This window comes from Acartia tonsa, chromosome 5 (assembly GCF_053477335.1).
Source record: "Acartia tonsa isolate MP-2025a chromosome 5, ASM5347733v1, whole genome shotgun sequence".
Taxonomy (NCBI): Eukaryota; Metazoa; Arthropoda; class Copepoda; order Calanoida; family Acartiidae; genus Acartia; species Acartia tonsa.
Window position 1 is genome coordinate 14,164,456 of NC_137264.1, and position 20,745 is coordinate 14,185,200.

The following is a 20,745-nucleotide window of genomic DNA, read 5'->3' on the forward strand; positions in this document are numbered from 1 at the left end:
AACATTTTGAAGGGGTAATTTTAATTAACGTCGTTAGGAATGTACATCAATTTATCTTTCATTGTCTTATCGACTAAGATCCCTTCATAAAAGAGTAAAGTTCCAAATTACGACAGACAGACTGACAGACAAAGTGAGTTATAAAGAAGCACATCAGACAAAGATTTGTAAAGTATTCATTCCTGTTGTAGTTGGGAGCAAGCAACCATCTCTTGGGGCAGTACTGACATACGGTTCCCAGATAGGTTCAGTTCTATAATAGATAGATTAGATAGTTAGTAGGATGGAAAGATAGATAGATAGATAGTTGAGAGCAAAGCAACCATCTCTTGGGGCAGTACTGACATACGGTTTCCAGATAGGTTTAGTTCTAGAATAGATAGATAGTTAGAAGGATGGAAAGATAGATAGATAGTTGGAAGCAAAGCAACCATCTCTTGGGGCAGTACTGACATACGGTTTCCAGATAGGTTTAGTTCTAGAATAGATAGATAGTTAGAAGGATGGAAAGATATATAGATAGTTGGAAGCAAAGCAACCATCTCTTGGGGCAGTACTGACATACGGTTTCCAGATAGGTTTAGTTCTATAATAGATAGATAAATAGTAGATAGATAGATAGATAGATGGAAAGGTGGATGGATGGATAGATGGATATATATAAAATGGATTCATGGATACAGATAGATAGAAAGATTGACAAATAGTTGGAAAGACAGATAGATAAACAGTTGGTAGTATAAATAGACAATTTATTAGATAGATAGTAGATAATTAAGTAGATAAATATATAGTAGATAGTTAAGTAGATAAATAATTAGATATAATTGTTGATAGATAAATAGAAAGACAGATATATAGCTTAAGAGATAAATGTATAATTTTTGTATAAATGACCTTATTTCTTATTGAAAACTTATTACCTAACCTATATTTCAAACTTTAACAAGGATGACAACATCCATAAAAGCGAAGCACTGAAACGGTAGGACAAACGGACATTAACACTTGTATAGTATCTAAACTGAATAATCAGAATTTAAAAGTATAAGAGTCGAAGCAAAATTGTAAGTAAATTTGTTGAAAAACTGCTTGAAGCAGGATAACGTTCATGGACATACTTATATTTTTGGACTTGATTATAGAGTTGCTTCGCTTATAATATTGTTCTTTGTTGTCCCAGGAATCAATATACCAAAAATCAGATCAAACGGATAATTAGAACACTTGAAAATTTGTTGTTAAAAAAGTAGAAAAATCAACATGTTTAAAATGGACGTACGGACATTCTGGTAATGATTATAGAGTTGCTACGCCTTCTAAATCGTACCCAACTACTACAGGAATCATCATGCAAAATTTGAAATCGATAGGACAATTCTAACATGCCTAAATTAACGAATAAAAGCTATCTATCTCGGACGGACGGACGTACGGACGGACGGACGGACCGACCCTAATTATAGAAAAGCTTCGCTTTTAAAAATGTACATAAACAAAATAATAAAAAGTTGCATAAAACACTTAAGGTCAAAGCTAAAAAGATAAAAAATGATTATATAAGTAATTTCTTAACTTTGAAGTCGTTAAAAAGCTTTTTACGCTTTTAAGTGTTATAAGCATTTTTTGCAGTACTTATGAAAACGCATTTAGAGTGTTTTATAATTGAATTTTTATGTAAAATGTTATATGTCTGTTTGTATTTCCAATAAGATCTCGTAAACGGCTAAATAAATTAGGGAAGCATAGAGTTAGTCAGAAGCAGGTTTAAAGCCATTAATAAATAAAAGAGTAGCTACCTAATAAATAATACGCCGTAATTTCAATAACGTAAACATGCAGTGCGTCATCAAATAATATGCGTTCAAGAAAATGCGTCAATTTCCAATTATTTTTATTGCGTCGGGTTATTATCCCCCCCCCCCCTCTTCTTATATTTTCAATTTTGACTGGTTAGTTCTATACTGGCAGTGTCTAATCTTTTAAATCAATAATTTTCTTCTTTAAAAGGGTTAATTTTGTTTGTAATCATTGGGAAATAATATTAACTTATCGACCATGTGGATTTTTAGATAAAGGGTAAAACAATCAAGTCATTGAAGGGGTCAAATCTTAAATACATGGGATTTTAAATTTATTGCATTATTAATATTTTTTTTTTCAAAACTTAATTTAAGTCAAAACATGTCTGTACTTTAAACAACGTATTTTCTCGGTTTTTTTTCTTTTTTCACTAAGTAAGTCAAATTTAGGCTTTTCAACTTTTTACAAAAAAGTAAAACAAATGTCATTTTTATCCCAAAAGTTTCTAAAAATAAATACAAGTTATGTAAATGAAAAGGTGAAGAAGGCTTTAAAAATATTATATACATACTTTTCTATTACGGATCTTAAGGAATGAGACAATAGACGATAGTTGATGCATATTCCCAGTGATGATAAACAAAATTATCTCTTCTTTAGATCAAAATTATTGCAAGTTTTGACGCTATCAGTTTGGAATCAACAAATCGAAATTCAATAAAAGTACCCAAAGTTTTTGAGCTAACGAATAAGATAATGTAGTCACAATTTTTAAGTACCATTGTAATCAAGAGTCCAATGTTTCCCTATATACTTAAAATTCAAAAAAATATGACCTTTTTTTCTTATTTATTTTATCCTAACCCTTAAAATGCGCATTTTCTGTAAACAACATTACAGGGAAAACCCCAAAGGAGCAAAAAAATGAAGTTTGAAAAAAACATAAACAGAGAAACGTAGAAAGCATTTTTAAAAATCAAGGCTTTAGTTTAGAGGAAAGAAATACCAAGGACGGTATTTTTATTTTTACTTATCCTTTCTTTCTATCTCTCCTTTTCTCTCTTTCTCTTTCTCATTCTCTTTCTCATTCTCTCTCTCTCTCTCTCTCTCTCTCTCTCTCTCTCTCTCTCTCTCTCTCTCTCTCTCTCTCTCTCTCTCTCTCTCTCTCTCTCTCTCTCTCTCTCTCTGTCTCTCTCTCTCTCTCTCTCTCTCTCTCTCCCTCTCTTTCTCTAATTTTTTCTTTTTTTCTTTCTCTCTCTTTCTTTTCCTTTTTGGCCCTCTATATCTTATACCCTTACAGAAAGTAGTATGCTACAAAAAAAATTACTTTTTAGTTTGAAAATGAGTCAATTTTTGCGACTTGCAGTTGGAAAGAAGTAAGTGGGTTAAAATGCTTTTTGTAAGGACAGGAAACGCAGCAACTCTATACACTTTATTATCTGTACGTTCGTTTGTCTTTTATAACAAGAATTAGTGAATAAATATTGTTTAAATAAAATTGCTTAAAGACAAAGATTTACAACTTTAAATGCCTCAAATGTAACTTTAATATAGGTTGTTAATTCATTCGCTACTTATATTTTGATTAAACTTGTTTGTGTGTACATTTTTTTGCAGTCTTTCTGTCTAAAAACGCAACAACTAAAAATTTCCCAAAAGACATTGAGTAATAGAGAGAGAGGATGGGGTAAGGGTGGGGATTTCCCCCAAAAATTATGTCCCACAAAAAAGTGTATTTTTCTTTTAAAATGAACAAAAGTAGTCAAAGCACAATTCGAATACTTTATAGTAATGGTTTGTAACTAATAACTAATCTATAACTTCCCTGAAATGAAGAAGATCTTTTAGAACAAACCTAAATTTAGATTCCTAAAAACTTTTGAAACTTTTTAGATCACCCTGTACTTTTTTACGTGTTTGTATGTATAAGCTAATTGTTATGCACTATTTATAAATTCAATTCAAACGTAAAAAGGCATGTGATTTAAATACGTCATTTGTATACTTTTTAATAGAATTTTAGAAAAAGTACTATGACTTATTTCTTAAGCATTTAGGCCCTTTTTTTGCATTAGGTATTGTATGACAAACTATCCTTTAATTAAACGACCTTTCTAACAGTGCATGGTGATAAGTTATGCATGTTAAAGCAGCAGTACGAACCATATTTGGCTACCGATATATAATTACAATTGTTACTTCAAACAAAAAATAAAGGAAAAGTCACAACATTGAACAATGTACTATGATATAAGGAAAATTTTGAAATTTGAAACTTATGCTTAAAATAGGAGAAAAATAATATCTTTCTATCAATATTTTTTATCAAACTATTTATTTTATATATCTTATCGACTAAGCCCTTTACACATTGATTGCACGACCTTTGTCTTAATATGAAAATGAAGCATATTTTTACATAGGAAGAAAAAGAAAAGTAGTTTTTTCAATGCCATTTAGAGTAATAACAGCCAAAGGGGGTGAAATTACACCAGGCACATTATTTACGAAAAAAAACATTTTTCTGCATGAGGTCTCAGATTTTGATAAAAACTTCCAGTCCCCTTCATTTGGTCATAAAACTAAGGGCTGGGTGATTTTTATCCTTTTTAATCCATTTAAAGTCCGATTTTTCGCGCATTTTCTCACTGTGGTGTTTTCACAATGAAAAAAAGGCATTTTTTCATGATTTTCAAGTTTAAAATTTTTACATTAATTTTCAACTTACAGACATGTTTTATATATCAAATTAATCACCCAGATGGGTACAATATAGAATTTGTCTTTAAAATCACAAAAATCATGAATTACAGGGTGTCCCAAGAAAAATGTCAAAACAGGTTTTTTAAACTTTTGACACTGTCAGGAAACGAGGTTTGCCCATTTCTTGTCTTGAGAGTGAATATCATCTATTTTACAACACATATGAAGTAAATTTGGCGTGGTAACTCCAAATTTGGACACCTGAGAAATTTTTGAAACACCCTGTAAAAGTGATTTTTGCGTCTGTAGAGCTAAAAATTGGTCCAAATTGATTATTTTTTTCAAATTAGCATACAAAGTATCTAAGTGTGTTAGGCCATAGTGTTTTCTGACCAGATTACAATTTTTATATTTTTTTGGACACCCTGTATTTTCAAAAAAATTAGAAATTTTTTTTTTGTTTTTTTTAATTTTTTTTTGTTTTTTTAAGTTACCTAAAACTGTCATATAGATACAGATTTTGACTAATAACAATAATATTTGCCCATTTTACAAATTTACACACTTTTGGGACACCCTGTGCATGTTTTTAAAAAATTATGGTTTTTGCCCCTTTTTTGGGGAAAGAAGTCGTTTTAGGGCCAGAGACTATTTCTTCATGTTTGTACAACTTTTCAAGGCACATAATTTGTTATTTATACATCAACCGCCTCCGGCGAACCGTTTTGCCGTTATTCACCGCCAAAGGCGGAATTTTGACCTTTTTTACCGTTCTCGAGGTTTTAACGGGCATTTTTGGTAAGAAGGCGTTGATTTATCAAAATCACTCTGAAATACTTTTATTTAGGCTATTTTATTTACTAAATTTCATGTGAAATAAAAATTTTTGTATATCCAACCTATTTTTGTCAAAAGGAATTTTAAATGGACGTGATTTATGTTTCTTTTATTACTAATGTTATATCAATTATTAATATTACATTCACTTCATTCACTTGTTTTAACAATTAAAATCCATCTTGACAAAAAACGGTTAGATGCACAAAAATTTTTACTTCACATGAAATTTAGTAAATAAAATAGCCTAAATAAAAGTAATTCAGAGTGATTTTGATAAATCAACGCTTTCTTACCAAAAAGGCCCGTTAAAACCTCGAGAACAGTAAAAAAGGTCGAAATTCCGCCTTTGGCGGTGAATAACGGCAAAACGGTTAGCCGGAGGCGGTTGATGTATAAATAACAAATTATGTGCCTTGAAAAGTTGTACAAAAATGAAGAAATAGTCTCTGGCCCTAAAACGACTCCTTCCCCCCAAAAAGGGGCAAAAACCACCATTTTTTAAAACATGCACAGGGTGTCCCAAAAGTGTGTAAATTTGTAAAATAGGCAAATATTATTGTTATTAGTCAAAATCTGTATCTATATGACAGTTTTAGGTAACTTAAAAAAACAAAACAAAATTTAAAAAAACAAAAAAAAAATTTATAATTTTTTTGAAAATGCAGGGTGTCTAAAAAATATAAAAATTGTAATCTGGTCAGAAAACACTATGGCCTAACACACTTAGATACTTTGTATGCTAATTTGAAAAAAATAATCATTTTGGACCAATTTTTTGCTCTACAGACGCAAAAATCAATTTTACAGGGTGTTACAAAAATTTCTCAGGTGTCCAAATTTGGAGTTACCACGCCAAATTTACTTCATATGTGTTGTAAAATGGATGATATTCACTCTCAAGACAAGAAATGGGCAAACCTCGTTTCCTGACAGTGTCAAAAGTTTAAAAAACCTGTTTTGACATTTTTCTTGGGACACCCTGTAATTCATGATGTTTGTGATTTTAAAGACAAATTATATATTGTACCCATCTGGGTGATTAATTTGATATATAAAACATGTCTGTAAGTTGAAAATTAATGTAAAAATTTTAAACTTGAAAATCATGAAAAAATGCCTTTTTTTCATTGTGAAAACACCACAGTGAGAAAATGCGCGAAAAATCGGACTTTAAATGGATTAAAAAGGATAAAAATCACCCAGCCCTTAGTTTTATGACCAAATGAAGGGGACTGGAAGTTTTTATCAAAATCTGAGACCTCATGCAGAAAAATGTTTTTTTCGTAAATAATGTGCCACCAGCGATTATTAGACTTAAAATCAGGGATAAATGGTTATATGTAAAATAAAAAAAAATGTATAGCAAATCAGAGTTAAGGCAATGGATGATAAATTGATATACATCCCCAATGATAATTAACAAAACAACCCACTTCTGTAGATTAAAATTAGTAATTGACACACCTAGATCAGAACCAAAATAAAATTATAAAACTTAGGGAACTACACTTGGGAAATTTACAGTCTAATTTTCCCTTCCTCCCTGTATTGTAGTAAGGAAATAGGAAGCTTAATTTAAAATCCATTGTCCTATCCCTTCATTTGTGGGTTATTTTTAACTTCCTTTTCGAATATTAGAAAAAAAACTCTTATGCCATTAGCTATATTTACATTTTTTATGAGTGGTTATTTTTTATTTATTTTTATGGGAATGATTTTAAAACTTTCTAATAACCTACTTTTTTAGATATATAGATAGATAAATAAATAGTTAGATTACTATAAAGATAGAAAATCTTTGATACATAAATAGATGAAAAGATAGATAGATAATGGTTATAGATTGATAATGGTTAAAGATAGATAGATAGATATGTGTACCTGTCAACATGCTAAAGTTGAGAAAGAGCTTGGGAGGGATCTTGGCGATGACATTGTTGCTGAGGTTGCAGGTGACGAGGCTTGTGTTGCGCATCAGGTGGAACACAGCGTCAGGCATCTGGATTAACTGACACCCGGACAGATCTAGACAACAAGCAAAATTAACTTTTTGTATTTCCACAGTTCCACAGTAAAACAACAATGCACTGGGTGTGTCGAAACAATGTCTATTCTAAGACAAAAGGAAGTAATATTGTCCCAATCATTGAGAAGGAAAATAAAACTCTGAGCTTGCACCATAAAAATATCTGTTTTAACACCTTGAACTATTTCAATACTTTAGGTTTTTTTGAAGTTTAGAATGTGTATTGACATAAAAAGCAGGTTTGATTCAGATGGGCTGACATACAGTTTGATATCGTTTTACTGTGTACATAATGATTAGGTTTCCTTATTTTTAATTTATTAATTTTAAATGATTCTAAATTATATGTTTCATTTTCCAGTATGGATTCAAAACCGATTATAATCCACTGGATTAGTACCTGTTCTAAGCCATTGTAAAAAAATCATGTATAGGATCAAATGAAAATTAAAACTTGTTCTTCTAATTATTCATTATGCTAATAACAGTAGGAAAGCTGTCTGTAATATGATGCGATAAATAATCATTATACTTATGTAAAGTATAATAATGATATGAATTAAAACTTTTTTGATTTTTTCCATTTCTAACATTACACACATTCATTAAAACTTTATGTGTAATCTAAACCAGGAATTAAGTAATATGACAATGACATATTATTTGATATATACCTCCCCCCCCCCCCGCCCCAATACATTAAATCCTATTATATAAAGTAGTAAGCGTTTTTTGTCTGTCCCGAAGGATCTCGCTAACCGCTGAACCGATATTGTTCTCCTTTACAGTGAAGCTTCTTATAGGTCCTGGAAAGGTTTTAAACTATTTTTGGGAAGGGTGTCTTCACCAACTCCTCCCCCCAAAATTTTTTTTACTCTATTTAAACTAAAATTTAAGTGCCCCTAGAGGCTTCTAGGGGGCGTAGCCGCTAGTATATTATAATTGGGGACTTTTACACAATTCTATTGATTGGTTCAAACTAAAAGGGGTATTTTGTTTATCATTATCATAGGGGTAACTTAATTTATCCTGCATTGTCTTATCCCTTAAGATCCCTGGAAATGAGAAATACCCCATAATTTAACATAGTTATGAAGAGACATTATGGAGACAAAATATTTAAATTCACAAAAAAAGACTTTAAAATTTAATAAAAAAAACTCAAATTAGTTTCAAACTTACAGAAGTAGCTATTGAAAATGTCATATTCAAGGATTTATTGACACTACATATATTAAACTTTTTTACTTTAAAGACATAATTGTCCGTGTTAAAAATTAATTTCATTCATCTTTTTTGTCATGTGTTTTTTTTGTTTTTAAACTTTCTTTGTTGCAAAAATTTAACATTAATTTTTTAATACTTGAGGCTTCAGCCCTAGTAGTTCGAGGGAGAGAGGGGCAAAAATAGCAAACTTTCATTTATAAAAATATAGGCTAAAACCATCCCGAGCACTAAGTGAAGATTCCTTAAAAGGAAGAATTCAATCAGCTCAGTGGTTTTTAACCTTAGAAAAATATAAATTCTTAAAACTAAGAGGAGCTTATCTATGTACAATTCTAAAGTTGAAAAATTAAATTTATTTTAAAATATGCTTATTTTAGCGAAGTATACTTAACAACTCGAGCCTTTCTTTAGACATTTTTATTTTTATATTTAATGCATAACAATTTTACTTTTTCTGTACATTAAGATGGTTGAAAATTTTGGATGCGACTTGTTTGAACAAATAAATCCATAAAAGTACCCAAAAGTTAAGGAATGAGAGATCATGTTGTCAATTAATGCTCCCTCCCTGGAAATAAAATTTTTGTCAATTTTCCTATCCCTTAAGATCCCTGAAGAAAAAGTTAAGTAAAGTTAAAGTTGCTGATGGAAAAATCTAATTTTCAATGTCGTTGATTGGTTAGAGAGAGAGAGAGAGAGATGAGAAGAGTGAAAGAGAGATGGAGAGAGAGTGAAAGAGAGAGAGAGAGAGGGAGAGAGAGAGAGAGAGAGAGAGAGAGAGAGAGAAAGACAAGATTACTTTTTTATATACTTTTTGAGGCTTAAGATCTTTGAAACAGTAGAGTTTTTTCATGGAAGCCTTGTTCAACTGCAATATGGTTTTAGGCTATTTTCATTTGCTAGGGAAGGGCTAATTGTGATAAAATAAGTTAAACTCTTATATCTTATAATATAAAATAGTAATGTTGTCTGAAGCAAAATATCTCGAAAATGCAAGTCAGAATTGATTGTACTGTCAAAAAAAAACTTAATCATGAATGTTTTGGGATGATTTTAGTATATTTTCTCGATTTGCATTTAAAATGCATTGGCCTATCCCCAAGTACATGTGAATTTGTACTCCTTATCAGTATTGACCTAATTTTAAATGTTATTCTATATCAATATTGTTGTAAGTATGAGTATGCTGTTTGTTTAAATTTAATACGACTAGTTTAACAGTTGATATGATAATTATGAAATAGTAGCGCAGCTACTTTATAACTAAAGGTATGTAAGTACGTCCGTCTGTACTTGAAAGTGTGTTAAATGTTAACATTTTCATCAAAATTGTGTATTTGCTACACCACTATTCTTTATACTAAAGGTTACGCCCCTAGAGTCTTCTAGAAGCACTTGAACTGAAGAAAGGGGACTATTTCTCGGAGGCGGGTATTGGTGCCCTCCCCCAAAATAGTTATAAACCATCCCTGGACCTTTAAAAATATGTACTGTAAAGAAGAACCATATCGGTTCACTGGTTATCCTCGCTACACACACACACACACAACCTGTTACTTTTAAATGTACAGACTTAAAATAGATAAAAATGCATAGAAACAGAAAAGAGGGGTAAAGTGAATACAGGACGTATATGCATACAGTGTTCTAACATTCTAACAATATTTATATAGTAGCTGCGCTAATAAAAATAGTTGGAGATAGAAACTAAATGAAAAGATATATCTAAAGTCTGTTTAATATATGGTTAACCACAGATGAAAACTTAACCGGTTTGTATTCAATGGATTCTCTAATATTGATGAACTTATAATCAAAATATATAACTTTTTCATTAAAATAGCTTAAAACTAGCCTTTAATCTAAGTAGAACCTCTATAGGATTTTAATCGGTTAAGTAGTTACGTATTAACGTATTAATCCTAATGAGAAAAAAAACTTTCTACTTTATATAAAAAGGCTGTGAGAGTTATCTAATTATAGAAATTTTTTAGTTGAATTCCAAAAACGCCAAGTAAAGGGCTTTTAAGTATATCAACAAGGCTAGATGTCATCATATAAGGGATCAAGGTAACGAGAGGGGGGGGGGAGGGCAGGGGTAGGGCAAGTGAAAAAATAAAGAGTGTGGGGGGAGGTAAAGTGGTGAATTGGGGGGAGGGGAGAAACTTTCACTAAAATTTTCCCGTAAAATATGCCATACAGCAGAATTTTTTTTATGAATCAAAATATTTCACCAAAATTTTAGCGCATTTTTTGGCCCAAAATTTGCAATTTTTAACAATATGAAAATATAGCAAAAAAGATGCTTTTTAGGATTATATTATTATAAAATGTCATTAGAAATCTTCAAAATCATAATTTTGTATTAAAATGCATGATAAAAGTATTAATTTCATGTTATTACTTATTATTTAATAAAATTTATTCTATGACCTACTTATAAATAAACAGGCTTATATACAAATATATAAATAATATATATTAAAATCACACTATATATAATAAATATATATATAGGGGAGATTTAAATATGTCACTTATTCAATATCACTTTTTTACACTATTTTTAAAGCACTTTAGGTTAGGTTAAGTAAGGATTTGTATTTTAGACACTCTAAAAAAAGTGTTTTAAAAAAGCACTGTAAAAAATTACCAAGATTTCCTCCATTCTCCTTGGCCCTAGTGACCCCCTGAACAACTATAGCGCACTGATGTGCCATAATCTGATGGAATGGCCCTAGTTCTCTTCTGCTACAAGCAAGTACGTATAGCGCCGGCTATTTGGGCGTTTGCAACGTCCTTGTTTCTGTAATAATCACAATAGAGTTCAAGTCTTAGGAGGCCTTTTGGCTTAACTTATAAATGTTTCAAAAGGACTTTAGAACCCCAAAATTTTCACTCTCTCTCTCTCTCTCTGTTATCTCTCTCTCTCTCTTTCTCTCTCTCTGTTATCTCTCTCTCTCTCTCTCTCTCTCTCTCTCTCTCTCGCCCTCTCCCTCACAAATATAAGTCACATATGTATGTTATAGAGTCCTTTTCACTTTCACTCTCGTTAAACTTTATGATTTTATTTTCAATATGGCTTAAAACCCGGTAAATATCAGCTGGATTAGAACATGTTCAAAGCCATACTGAATAATCATGTATAGCATCGTGTTACAGACAATTTTCTACGAATATTGAAATTAAAAATCACTAGATTAATACCAGTTTTGTTAGCCCTTATCTTATACTTTTTCATTTTAATATCCACGGAAAGATGTCTGTAATACGATGCAATAAATAACTATTATTGCATTAAAAATATATAACTATCTCTTTTACTGACCACTAAATACTGGACTATTAAAGATACACTGCTCATTTAAAAAGGAAAGCCAAGAGCATTTATGTTGGGAAAGCCATAATATAAACATGCTTAAAGGTCAAATTTTTGGCTTAAAACTGTATATTTTTCTATTTTTTGATATAACATGTCTACGAAAATAATATAAAAGTTAATATTTTAATCCCGAAAACGTAAAACTCTATAGAATTATGCAATATATATAAAGTAGCCCCTAGTCTAAGCGAACGTATATATGTGGAAAAGAGAAAAAAGGGGGGATGGGATCGATTGTAATTGGAAAAGGGAAGAGAGGGAAGGAGGGAAAAGGGCTTAGAACAACTTTCACCAAAGCCTTATGTGAGTGTTCTTAGGAAACCGCCACAAAAAAGTGATTACATTGCGGTTATTGGAAATAATCACTAGATTATTGTGCTTAATATAGAAAACTTTATAAATGAAAATTAAATTACAAAATCTAAATTAATGATTTAAGAACCTAAGTTGAAAAAGGCCCACTGTTGCATAACCTTCGTCCAATGGTCTTAATTAAAGGTTTTGATTAGAAGCACCAATGAATTTATGACTTCTAACTCTATTTAGGTTAAGCACCTGACATAGTAGCAGTGGATACAATTATTAACATATTTATCTATGACACGGTTAAATTGATAAAAAGTCCCAAATACATTTGAAAAGAATCCATATTTTGCTAAAATTACTAATTTAAAAAAAAGTAAAAACACCATTGTTAAGATCCGGCATTTTTCAAACATATTTTCATTATTTCTTCATAGTTTTATAATAAATAAACATTATTCTTTATCTCAAATAGACAAAAAGATATGATTTTGCATATTTTCTTATCTTTTTGTTAATATAATTTGTTTAAAATGATTTTATTTTAAGTTAGAGTGGTATAGGATCCTTTTAGCTATACTAGAATTAGGTCAGAAGTAATAATAGAACACTCATAGCTTTAGACTTATCCTATTACATGAAGTAATAAGATGTTTTTGTCTGTAAGATCTAAGTAACTAATGAACCGATTTAGTTAACTTTTTTAAGGTCATGTGGTTGTTTTAAGCTATTTTTCTAGACTATCTTAAACAGATTCCCTATACAGTTACTGTGTAATAAAATTAATTGTGGAAAAGTTTGGACAATGCTGGTTTGAGCCAACGAATAAGATAACGCATGTAATGTTTAATTAAAATTGCATATCTTTAAAATGTTTAAATACTTAAACTCCTATATTTTCCGTTAGCTAAAAATAGACGAAAAAATAGGCCTTAATTGCGTTTTTAGATACCCTTTAAACATTATTAAGCATATATGTTTCTTTTACGTTATTTCGTTACAGCTAATAATTCATATTAGCAGTTTTAATACGATTTATTGATATTATCTACTTTTTAAATTGCGAAGATACTGTAAAATTTACTTTGATAGTCTGTTAAGAAGTAACGCTATAGGAAGAATATTGTTTTCTCGGCTGCTGTTTAAGTTACTGATTGTTTTTTTGTAAGATACCCTTTACTAAAACAAGTATACAACTTTCTTAGTCTGTCAGTCTATCGATCATGTAATAAACGAAGGTTAAAAGACGGAACGACGAACGGACATTTCAGTTAAAGTTTTACAAAAGAATTTTTTTTAGAAAATTCTAAAAGCAAAAAAAAATCTAATGAATTTTTGGACACCAGAAAAAATGTTTAACCGAGAGCTGTTTCCAAAGATTTTTATGTTAACAGTACATTTGCAGGTTAACAAATACTGAAATTCTGCTGTAATAATATTAACAAAGAAATCTAGGAACCCGCTTGAACAGCAGGTGGTCTCAGGCCTTTTAAATGCCTTTTTCACAACTCTCAAAAATAGTTTTCTTTTCTTGGGTAATTGATATTTTTAACTCAAAAAATGTTGTTCATTCATTTAAAAGTATTTGAAAGCAAAGCTTTTCTATGCATATTGCAAAGAGGGAGGGGACATTGGACTTCAAATTACAATGGTTTCACATTTGTTGTCCCAAAAAAATTAAGGTCCTTTTTAAAAATGTTTATTTTAGTAAATTGAAATTACGAGTGTAAAACGTTTTCAACCAATACTTTTAATCTAAAGTAGGGGTAATTTTGTTTATCATCAATTGGGAATGTTAATCCTCAAAGTTTTGCTTAAAAACATTGGGGACTTCAACCTTAATTGGTTGCTACAAATTATCAATGTATAATCTTTTCCACCAATAAAAATAAAATATATTATTATAATCAAATCTTTTTTCCAAAATGTTCAAAATAAATTACATTGTTTGTCTTGAGAAAAAGCTATTTTAAAAGTTTTTAACAAGAGATAAAAGTTTATTGGAGGCAAGATAAATTTTATAAAATATGGACAATAAAAAATTAATCTACCCTTCTAGGGGGAGAAAGTGTTGTAGATTAATTAGCTTGTATATCATCGACATATAATATAATGGTCTATATCAACTTTATGACATCCATAAGTAGCGAAGCACGAAAAAATCATTTTGCAGACAAACGGACAAAGTGAGTTATAAAGCAGAAGAGTGTTTTTTTTAGGACTAATAACCTCCCCCCCCCCTGCCTCCCCACCTTTATTTTTATTCTAAGAGGTGGGGGGGGGGAATAATAGTTTAAAATTTTTGTTTGTTGGTTTAGCCCCGCAAGGTAAGGGCACTCACTTACAATTAAAATTCGAACTTCTTCTTTTTGACCCATTTAAGAAATACACCCCCCGCCCCCTCTGACAAAACCCTGTGCACGAAAATACTTGATTATTTATGTGAAAACATTTACCTACCCTTGCAAATTTACTTTTCTTTATTGGAATTAAATTAGCTCAAAACTTTTCTCTCTTTTTACTTCCTACTTTTCCCCAATTAATTTCTGATACAATTTCTTGCGGATTTTTAAATTTTATATAAAAACAAGGATGACAACATCTATAAAAGATCTGAAACGGTAGTACAAACGAACATTAACACTTACAACATTGTACGTTGTGAAATAGGATTCAGTATTTCAAAAAACAGATAAATAGAATAATTATATCAAACTAAATTTTCAAAAAGCAAAAAAATCTACATATTTTTAAATGGACGTACGAACTTTCTGGTACCGATGATAGAGTTAGTACTCTTCCTAAATCCAACTTTATTATTAAAGGAATCATCATGCAAAGGAGAATCATATCGGTTGGGTGGTTAGCAAGATCCTTTGGTACATACTGAAAACAAAGAACTTACCAAGAACATTATTCTCCTTGGCATCTACGCACCTGTGTACCACCTTGACACCCCCCCCCCCCATTGCACCAAGGTGATATCCATTGTCTTATCCCTTAATATCCCTGTAAAGAAACAAAAAAAAAAAAGCACTTACCTAGAACATTATTCTCCTTGGCATCATCGCACCTATGACCACCTTGACACCCCCCCCCCCCCCCCCCATTGCACCAAGGTGATATCCATTGTCTTATCCCTTAATATCCCTGTAAAGAAACAAAAAAAAAAAGCACTTACCTAGAACATTGTTCTCCTTGGCATCATCGCACCTATGGACCACCTTCACCACCCCCTTGCCCAGGATTCTCACACACCTGAAATTTGTACCACTTATATGGCCTGTATGGTACCCTAACTTTTATAAACTGGTACCCAAAGTTTTTTAAACTGGTATCCAAAGTTTTATAAAGAGTTACCTAAAGTTTAACAAACTGGTACCCAAAGTTTTATAAAGTGGTACCCAAAGTTTTATAAAGTGATACCCAAAGTTTTATAAAGTGATATTCAACGTTTTTTGATTCTTTCCACTCCAATATTATTTTTATCTATTGTTTAATCATTATTTTCTCAATTTTTTTTGTCTTATTTATATGGCCTGTATGAAAACAATGTGTGAATACACATCACTGCATACTTACTACTACCTTTAAGGAAACTACCATTTAAGAAGAAAATTTTATAAAAATAACCTTATTAATAAAATTTGACTGTATATATAAATGTATATAATATTTATGTAATTTATTCATTATTGTATTTTATGTATGTATTGTACACCCAATTATAATAATTCTAAATCACCTAGCTGTGCGCATAGCCTGCCTTCTATTAGTCTCCATGGTTAGTCTGTCGGTCAGGTCACCACTGTTATCAAGAACCATTCTAGAAAGGAAAAAATAACATTGAAATGTAATTTAAATATATAAGAAGTTTTATAGGAAATGAAATTATGTGTGATATTTTCTATAAAAGTTTATGTCTGTCTGTCCTTCTTTCTGTCTGTCTGTAATGCTGCTTTCTATTCGGTTCTCTCTGTTATATCAGTACACTCCTTTCTTTCTCTTATTCTTTCTCTTTCTTTATTTCTCTCTCTCTCTCTCTCTCTCTCTCTCTCTCTCTCTCTCTCTCTCTCTCTCTCTCTCTCTCTCTCTCTCTCTCTATCTATCTCTCTATCTCTCTCTCTCTCTCTTTCTCTCTATCTCTCTATCTCTCTCTCTCTCTCTCTGGATATCTCTCTGGATATCTCTCTCGATCTCGACCTAGCTAACAATGGGGATATATCAGGTAAACAAAAATAGCTAAAAACCTGGCGAATCTCTCTTGGTTTGAAACTCTATTGGCTATCTCGACCTCCTCGATGTGGAAGCTAAAAAATAGAAGAGTAAATTGTTATACAGTGATTAAGTTGAAGAAGAAAAAAACAATGCGATCATAATTTTTTTTGAAGGGGGGGGGGTTGGATTAATTCAATAATCTTAGTTTTCTCCCTCTCTTTAATATAAAATGATAAAATAGAGTTCTTTCTAACAGTTTGGGGACAGTTTAATTAGCATCCTATTGTCCCATCCCTCAATCCCTGAATATTATAAAATGAAATTGTGACCTGTTTAGAAAATCAAGAAAATAGGTGAAATTCATCTACAGAAACATACACACAGCTGTGTTTCCTAGGTAGATAGATAGATAGATAAATAGATAGATAGATAGATAGATAGATAGATAGATAGATAGATAGATAGATAAACATATATTGCATTAAAATTGATTACTTGATATTTGTCTTAAGGAAAGGAAACGGCGATATTTAAAGGTAATATTTAAAGTATTGGAGTGTTCGTTCGTTTTAGCAAAATAAAAAATACATTGAATATGTTGACAATATGGCACTTATGTGGTTAAGACTGACCTATAATAGACATACCACTATTCGAGATTAGAAAATGTAAAATATCGACGTTTGTCGTTCTCATGAAGTGATCATAGTTGACATTTTATCGACAAAGAGAAATTTTTAATGAAATTATGTTGTTTTTAAAAATTGAAGTAAATTTTAAAAGTTTTCATTGATTGACTTAAGAAAGCATAGATAAATTATACAGGTAGCTAAAGTTTTATAAATATGATCACTTATTCGTTGGATTTAAAACTTTGAAAAACTTATGTTTATCATAATTTGTGGATGAATATACATTATCTCCATTGTCTTATCCTTTAAGATCCCTGAAAGGAAAGGCTCTTCCCCCCCCCCCTAAAAACTGGATGAATATATTGCTTTCCCAAAATCCCCATGAACTTTAAACATTCGGGAAAGATGTTTTAAAAATTGTGTTAAAACCAGGGATTTTAAGGGATAAGACAATGGAAGATAAATTGTTGCCAACGAATGGAGAAAATGGGATTAAAACGTGTTTTTAAATCTTAGGGCACTAGTGTAATTTACAGCCCAATTTCCCCTCCCTCGTGTAAATAAATTGGATAAGATACCAAGGAAAAATATAAAAGATATGAATGATTTTAAGGCTATCTACTATCAAAATGAAATATTTTCTTGAAATTGAATGAATTTTTACAAAATTAAATTAAAATAGAACTCTAAGTATCAAAGTTAAACATAATTTCAAATTAAGAAGCAGACACAAAAATAACAAATTTTTCAAGGAAAATTAGAATTATATATTTTGCTTGAATTAAATAGGCTTAAAATAAACTTATTCTGTAGATAAGAAAATATAAAAAATACCTGTTTTAGATAACTTCAAAATACTGTAATAATTTTTAAATCAAATGATCAATGCAGTTGCTTTATAATGCAAATTTTTTTAGAATCACAGTTTGTTTTGTTTATGAAAGTTTTTGGTTTTTCTGTTTGTTTGAAATCTCCAGGTATGATTGCGAATTACTAACTTGATTCACCGGCGCAGCGAGATTTTATAAACATTGACACACTCACACACACACACACTAACACCCACACACACGCGTAATTTCCTCTTTTTAAAAGCAAAGCTTTTCTTAAATTAGGGTCGGTCCGTCCGTTCGTCTGTAAAACATAGCTTTCATTGTTGATTTAGGCATGCTAGAATTGTTCTATCAATTTCAAACTTTGTTTGATTATTCCTGTATAAATTACAAGTTGTGCAAATGTATAGTTATCATTACTAGAATGTCCATTTAAAGCCATAATTTATGTAATATAAGCATCCTTTTTTTTTTATTTTGATTCCTAAAACCATTAGGTATAATGTTACAAATTTTATAAATCAAGTATAAAATTTAAATTTAAATCATGATAATGTTAGTTTGTCTGACTTTCTTGTCTATTAAGCTTCGCTTTTATGGATGTTGTTATACTTGTTCCCCATTATGAGTTTTATAGGGGGTCTTTAAAGTCATGGGGATGGGGAATTTCCCAATCCACCCCCCCCCCCTCCCTTCATGTACCTCTCCACAATGGGGAGGTTGGATTAGGAACAGGAAGAAAGCGGTCATCTTACGTAGCTGTGCGCTGTTTATATTCATAGATAGATAGATAGATGCATTATACGTAGATCCTTTCATACCTAGATGCATAGATAGATAGCAGGAAATACAGGGATCTTAAGGGATAAGACAATGGATGATAAATTGATATACGTCCCCATTGGTGATAAACAAAATTACTCTACCTTTAGATTAAATATTAGTACTCATAGTTTTTATTCCAACGAATAAGAAAACATGTGTCTAAAAAACTTTGGTTACCAGTATAAAGTTTGCAGTCCAATCCCTGAGAAAATACGTAGATTGAAGGATAGATAAATAGATTATACGTAGATATATCAGGACAATTATATCCTTAAAGAGCGCAGCAATAACAAGCTGACAACAGTTTAGTTGAAAATAACAGTAAAATAAACATTAGTCCATTGAAATGAAACATTTTAAGATAGTGAATGATTTAAAATAAAAGAATAATTCAATACAAAATTTTGAAAGGTATTATAGAAAATTTGCTGAATATAAAATGTTCATTTTGCTAACCGCGGAAAACTGTCTATGGTTACGATGAGAAAAATTTGTTTATAGCTTCCGCGGATATTAAACTAAAGAATTGTCTGTACATGATTTTTCAGAATGGCCAAGAACTGGCTCTAATCCAGCGGATATTACTCTGTTTCGAAGCCATAACTATTAGCAAAAGTAATAATAATATAACAAGGATGACAACATCCACAAAAGCGAAGCCCTGAAACGATAGGACAAACGGACATTAATACATTAATTAGTATAGAGTAAAAACTGAAAAATCAGAATATAAATGAATAAGAGTCAAAGCAAAATTGTGAGTAAATTTGTTGAAAAACTTCTTGATACAGGGTAATGTTTATGGACATACTTACATTTTTAGGACTTGATTATAGAGTTGTTATGTTATGCTTATAATATTGTACTTTGTTGTCCTAGGAATCAATATGCCAAAAATCAGATCAAACGGTTAATTAGATCACATAAAAATTTGTTGTTAAAAAAGTAGAAAAATCAACATGTTTAAAATGGACGTACGGACATTCATGTAATGATTATAGAGTTGCTACGCTTTCTAAATCGTACCTAACTACTACAGGAATCACCATGCAAAATTTGAAATCGATAGGACAATTCTAACATGCCTAAATTTTTGAAAAAAAACTATCCATCTCAGACGTACGGACGGACGGACAGACCCTAATTTTAGGAAAGCTTCGCTTTTAATAATCCTTTATCTGTTTTTAAGATCTACCCAAAATAGGCGGAGTTTTCGTTATGTGGGTGGAGTTTTAATCTTACATTTCTCATACTACTATTGGTTTGGATCTTTGGTTTGGATCTTTTAGGGATTAAACAATGGATTATAAATTAATGTACAACCCCAATTATAATAAACAAAACCTTCTTAAGATTAAAAATATTTGTGGAAAATTTTGGATACTTCTGACCAACCAATAAAGTGTCCCAACATTTTAAATCCAACGAATGAGGGAACGTGTTTTTAAAACTTTGGGGACCAGCATAATATACAGTCCAATGTTGTTCTCTCTCGGGTTCTAAAGAAGATTATCAAAATTAGAGGGCAAGAATAGATAACACATAAAAACTTTAGACTTAGTGTTGGAACATTATTATAAATTTTCGGCATTCTGTGGTTTTTTTTAATGTACCCCCCCCCCCCCCCCCCCTATTATGTTCTCATAATCCTACTACTTCTTTGGCTTTTAAAATAAATCCCTTAAAAAAATACGCTAAAAACTGGGAAATAGTTCCCAGAAATGTAGCGTATCTACTGTATACTATATATTCATATTATGTCGGTCCATCCCTCTGATTAAAACATTGGCATTCACCGGGTTTTGCCAGGGGATGGGGGGGCTTAATGAATAAAAAGGTTGGCATTACAAAATTTGATATTAAGGGAAGTGTTGAAATTCCCCTTCAACGTTTATGGATGAAAATAGAAAACTTTAAACCTGCTTTTCAGATAAAGTATTTGATCCTTTTTGA

The 20,745-nt window shown here is 30.9% G+C and overlaps 1 protein-coding gene across 1 annotated transcript; it reads right to left on the reverse strand.

The window, feature by feature from the left end:
- Nucleotides 1–7: 7 nt before the first annotated feature.
- Sclp (leucine rich repeat containing protein 20 sclp) lies at nt 8–18,134 on the reverse strand. Its single transcript, XM_080160388.1, has 7 exons — nt 17,969–18,134; nt 16,832–16,895; nt 16,535–16,594; nt 16,030–16,110; nt 15,466–15,542; nt 7,228–7,371; nt 8–253 (listed from the first exon to the last, which is right to left on the reverse strand). The coding sequence occupies exons 2-7, from the start codon at nt 16,864–16,866 to the stop codon at nt 177–179; spliced, it is 474 nt and encodes a 157-aa protein (XP_080016514.1). The 5' UTR covers nt 16,867–16,895; nt 17,969–18,134; the 3' UTR covers nt 8–176.
- Nucleotides 18,135–20,745: the final 2,611 nt, after the last annotated feature.